The following is a 5,508-nucleotide window of genomic DNA, read 5'->3' as shown; positions in this document are numbered from 1 at the left end:
CAGTCCTAAAGTGGTTTTCCACCCTCAGAAATAAATTTTAGGAGGAATTGTATTGGAAAACTTGAAACACAAAACAGAAACCTAAGTAAAGCTGCCGTGCCTGGAGCGGGGCCGTGGGGTTGGCGGGTGTTTGGCCATCTGAGGTCACCACCGGCCGACGGCCTCCGTCCTCATGGCCCCGCTCACACGCTGGGTTCAGAGCCACAGTCGCTCCAGGTGAAGAATTTGTTTTGAACCTTTTGTATGTAAAATAGCAAGTGACTATTTTTAAAATTAAGTTTGTATGAAAAGTTAAATAGTCTAGATTAAGTTAAATTGTAAAATAAATGAAATGTACTAAAGCCTATCTTGATGTTTAAGATTATCCTGATTTTCAAACATGCATAGCGATTTTTATTACTAATCAGTATGCACAATTTATATTATCCAAACTTTCTTTCTACAAAAGTGATTTTCAAAATTTAGTGTGAAGAAAAATTGGTTAAATGCAGACCCCAGGCCCCAACCCTCAGGTCCGGGGCAGGCCTGGTAATCTGCACTTTCACTGGGCACCCAGGTGACTCCGATGAGATGGGCCACAGACCACACCTTAAGGGGAGGCTGCTCTAGGGAGGTGGGGTGCGGGATGGAGAGGGAAGCGTGGGAGAGGAGGGGCTTATCTGATACCAAGGTGACAGGAGGTGTACAAGGGACGGTCCCCTCAGGGGTGCTCGCGCCAGGAGGGCGGCAGGGTCACTGGAAGGCTTACTCCCTGCCTGCAGCTGTTCTAACTTACATTTGTTAAAAACTAGCTGGCCTGAAAGCCACTAATCCGTATAGATCATTTCTCACAGTCTTAATTCAGTGGCCTCACAGCACACAGTAGAAAAGCTGCTGATTGGACCTGCTTTGGGGGCTCCCATCCAGCGTTCCTGGCACGAAACCAGGGAACTCTGTCCCCAGAGGGCTGTGCTTGCACTTTCTCTGGTGAATGTCGTGAAGGCAAATCATCATTTGGAACGGCGACTCCCGTGGTATCAAGAGTAGAAAAGAGCGCACCGTGGGTGGCACCGCCGCACCTGTGGAGAGGGCGTCACAGGTAAAGGCGGGAATGCTTGGGAAGTCGGAGTTCATAACTGGAGTCGTCCCTGGTAAACTAGCGGCTAGACTCTTGGAACAGGGCCCTGGCCCAGGAGCACTCCCTGGCCAGCTGGAGAGGAGCCCAGAGGAGTCACGGCTGTCCACTCCTTCCCTCTTGTCTCCACTCCGGCGGGGAGTGTGGAATTCTAGAATCCACCACAGGGGTCCTCAGCTGTCTGACCCAGACCCTCGTTTCACAGGGGAAAACCCAAAATCTGGAATTCATTCAACACACATTTATGGAGACTCTCCTGTGCGCAGGCTGCATTTCTGCCGGGGGGTCACAGTGGGTGCGAAGCTCACGCATCACTGTCTTCTGGGGTCGTGACGGTGGGTGGGAGAGAGGGACCAAATGGGCTCCGGCCACCCCACCCACAGCCTGGGGTCAAGCTGGGCCTTTGGCACCCCCTGCTCCCTGGCTCTTCTCCTCCCGTGCCCCCCTCCCCCAGGCTTCTCGGGAACAGCCAAGCTCTCCTGGGGGCTGTGGTGCCTTGTCCAATCTACAAGTGTCCCCAGGCAGGACAGATGTAACCTGACCTGAAGTCTCTTCAAACAGATGGGAGGAGGCCCCACAAAGCACGCGCTGGATAAAGCGGTGCCTGCCACCCCGTGTGTCACCCCCTTCCCTTCCTGTCTGGGTTTCTGTCTGGCTGCTCGGGTCCGACAAAGCTCTTTTCCTCTCTGGCTCCCGCCCCTAAGTCCACCACTGGAAGGGAGACCAAGGTGCTTCCAGAGCCCGGGGAGGGGCCGGCCACTTCTTCTGTACAGCAGTGTCAATGGCCACCAGAGGGCCACCCTCCTGGGTTTAGAGGTCCAACTTCAGGAGATTTTCACCACATTTCATTGATTTCCTGGTGCAGACGACTTCACGTTTCACAGCTCTGCCATCCACACATCTTACCTTGCTATTGGCAGGCAGCACTTGGGATGTCATTGTCATTTCCATGGCTGGTCCATCATGGACCTGGATTATGCACAGTGATTAAAGACCTGGAGCTACCAGGTAGCTAAAACTACCTGGTAGTTTTAAATGTTTTAAATGTTTCCTGACATCCTCAGGAAACATTTAACTGAAAAGGAGCAGAAGAGAAGTTGCCGATGTGTCAGGTTTCAGCCACTTTGGAGGTGGGTGGCAGCACTCCTAACCCCAGAGCCCTTTGCTGGTCAGGAAACTGGACTCTGCCCCAACCCTGCACCAAACTGCCCCCGGGCAAGGTGGGGTCCCCCAGACTGAGCCCAAAGTCCAGTGACATCAGCTGGGCCACTCCACAACCTCGACTAAGTGCTCACCCTTAAATCCACTGAAGGCCAGGCATCCAGATACTGGGTTTACTCATCTCTTCCGGGAAATGCAAGATGGGATCGCGCCCCTTGTTGGATGTTTCCCTGATACCTTCTGTGTCCCCACAGGGGCCCTGTGTCCTTCCCTCCAACCAGGGAGCTCACCCTGCCTGCTCCAGTTGGCAGTTCCTGCTTCTCGTCTCATAAATGGGGACTTGGGGCCTTCCTCATTTCACTCAAGACTCTTAAAACTATTCCTGTTCTCAAGAAAATGACTTGCCTAATAATTATCCACGTTTAGACATTTATGTCCACTGTTAACTTTTAAAGAAACTGTTAAGAAATTAATGTGATTTTAACGCCAAGCTTTGGTGCGTGTGTTACTGGCCAGACTGAAAAACCATCTGCATTTGTAGTGCCTTTCCTCTCCTGCTTTTTTCAAACCGTGGTTCAAATCCTACCTGAAATCAATTTAGTGAACAGCAGCAGCAGTTTTAAAACAAGAAAAATAATAGGTACATGGTACATTTCAAGGATAAGAGCTGTTTTGAGAACCGTTCTTTCTTACACTCATGTGTATAGGCTGGTGTGTACACTGGGCCACCCTGTAAAATGTAACTGTGGGTGGAAGTAGAAAAAGCTAAGAGTCACTGATTTAGAGTGCCTGTGTTTTGCACATGTGGGCCGTAGCCGCTGGCATCAAATCAAATCTCACAGTCCCCTGAGCCCTGTGGCACTCCTGGCCTTGGCACTGCGCACTGACTGCCAGCTCCCTGCTCTCCCGGCCGCTCGCCCCGTCAGTCACTGGACCTCCAGCCAGCTCTGCTCTGTCTAGGTGTCCCATCTGGGCCTCTTCCTTTGCTTTCATTTACACGCTCTTCCCTTCCCACACTCTTCTGTTACGCCCAGAAAATATTTCCAGGTTCTATCACCCCAAACCAGCCCCCCTGCCACCCTGTGTCAGGCCCCCATCCCCACCCTCAGGCTCGCTCGTTCCTTCAGGAACAGCTGCATCTCCAGTCCGATGGCCCCAATGCACCTCACACACTGAGGCTGACCTGGCAGGCCACTTGATCCTCAGGAAACATGCCACGAGACACAATCATCAAGTCCTCTGCCCTCTTTCTCATCCCCCACGTCCATTCCACCAGCAAGGGTTGTAGATTTACCTCCAAATACGCATCTCTCTGTCGCCACCATTTCCTTCCCAGACTGTAAGCGGCTCTTTACAGGAAACTGCCCTCAGCAGGAAGCCCCTTTTCCTGTCCCTTTAGCAAAGCTATATTGTAACTAACTTTTAAACCAGGCACCCCCGTGCTCTACTCATCTCTGGCCCAAGCACACCTTTCAAAATTTTTTTTTTTTTAATTTTTGGCTGTGTTGGTTCTTCGTTGCTGTGCGCGGGCTTTCTCTAGTTGTGGCGAGCAGGGGCCACTCTTTCGTTGCAGTGCGCGTGCTTCTCATTGCGGTGGCTTCTCTTGTTGCGGAGCACGGGCTCTAGGCACATGGGCTCAGTAGTTGTGGCTCACGGGCTCTAGAGCGCAGGCTCAGTAGTTGTGGCGCACGGGCTTAGTTGCTCCGCGGCATGTGGGATCTTCCCGGACCAGGGCTTGAACCCGTGTCCCCTGCACTGGCAGGCAATTTGGACTCTTAACCACTGCGCTATCACGGAAGGCCCTCAAATCTTTTCTTAATCACACAATACCTTGCCTAGCTTACCAGATCTTTCCGTGAATCAAAGAAGTAGAAATGAAGAATAAGTAATTAACATGACCAGATCTCTTCCCCAGCTTCCCTTTCAGTAATCTCCTGAATAAACCGTGTGACCAAACTGTGTGAACAAGATAACATCCAGAGGAAGATCACAGGATGGTGAGGACTCTAACTGCTCCCCACCTCCCCCCACCCCCCAATGATTAACTGAGATTACTTCTCTGTTTCCCTTTGAAAACTCTCATGGCCGAGCAGAATCTTTGGAGGTGGTTTCTTGGGGACGCTGAGTCCCCCATCTCCCCAGACTGCCGGCATTCTGATTAAAGGCAGCTTTCCTGTCTACCATTTGTGAGTACTGATTTTGTAAGCGGAGAGCAGCAGGTCCCCCTATTCCATAACAAGAAGGCTGCTGTCACGGCCTCCCAACCAGGCTCTCAGCTGAGATCCGCAGCGCAGCCACGAACATCTTCCTAGGAACGTAACTGTGATCGTGTCGCCCCTGCTCCCGCCTGGTCTGGCCCCACACCCCGTCCCCAGGCCCAGGGCCTTCGTACAGGTCCGGGCCCTCCGCCTGCTAGTCTTCCCTTCCTGCTTAGTTAAGGTAAGGCCTGCGCCCGCTTCCAGAAGAACCCAGCTCGACATCACGCCCTCGGGGCGACCTCACATCCTTCTTTCGTTTACCAGCCTGTTCACAGGGCGCCCGCCTAAGCCACACACGACACACATACACACTAACGCAACAAACTCCGAGCGTCTCGCGCAAGTGCGCGCGCCAAGAGGGAAGCTGACGGCCTGGCTGGCAGGGGGCGTGGGCGGAGAGCCGGACTCGCGAACTGAAGCCGGGGAGCGGCGGGCCAGGCGGAACTCAGGACGCCGAGAACATGCTTCCGGCCGGGCCTCTTCTGCGAGAGCGCAGCCGAGGGGGCGGGACTTCCGGCGCGACGTGGAATCGGCGGCGGCGGCGGCGGCGGCGAGGAAAGGTGGCCGCGCGCGATGCAGGGGGCGCGGCACGTCGTGTGCGCCGTGTCGGGCGGGGTGGACAGCGCCGTGGCCGCGCTGCTGCTGAGGCGGAGAGGTGAGGCGGCCGAGGGCCCAGACCGCCCCTGAGCGGCCCCTTCTCGGAGAGTCCCGCCCGGTCGTGCGGCGCCCCGGCCCCTCACCCTGTGCCTGTGGGTCGGAGAGCGCGCGACCGCAGCCCCGACTGCTGGGGAACAGTCGGGCCCCCGGTTACCGACGCAGTGAAGGGGGGGGGTCTCCGACTTCCTGGGGCCGCGTTTCTCCCTGGCTCCGAGGCCCTGCGCCCGGGGCGATGGCGGCGGCGGCCGCACTTAGCCTGGGGAGCCCTGACCTCTGCGGGCACAGCAGCCTCCGTGGTGGTGCTTGTCCTTACGACAC

General features: G+C 55.0%; 1 protein-coding gene across 4 annotated transcripts in view; it reads left to right on the top strand.

Annotated features, from left to right (window-relative positions):
* Window positions 1-5,039: 5,039 nt before the first annotated feature.
* The window catches only part of TRMU (tRNA mitochondrial 2-thiouridylase), a 28,438-nt gene continuing 27,969 nt past the window's right edge, over window positions 5,040-5,508 (top strand). For all 4 annotated transcript variants that reach the window (XR_009702479.1, XM_061204276.1, XM_061204278.1 and 1 more), the window contains exon 1: window positions 5,040-5,188. Coding sequence is in view for 3 of the 4 variants with exons in the window: in XM_061204276.1 (XP_061060259.1) it covers window positions 5,107-5,188 (82 nt within the window). In the remaining variant the exon portion in view is untranslated. The remainder of the gene's footprint in view (window positions 5,189-5,508) is intronic.

Source organism: Eubalaena glacialis, chromosome 11 (assembly GCF_028564815.1).
Source record: "Eubalaena glacialis isolate mEubGla1 chromosome 11, mEubGla1.1.hap2.+ XY, whole genome shotgun sequence".
Taxonomy (NCBI): domain Eukaryota; kingdom Metazoa; phylum Chordata; class Mammalia; order Artiodactyla; family Balaenidae; genus Eubalaena; species Eubalaena glacialis.
This window is presented reverse-complemented; position numbering and strand designations above follow the sequence as displayed.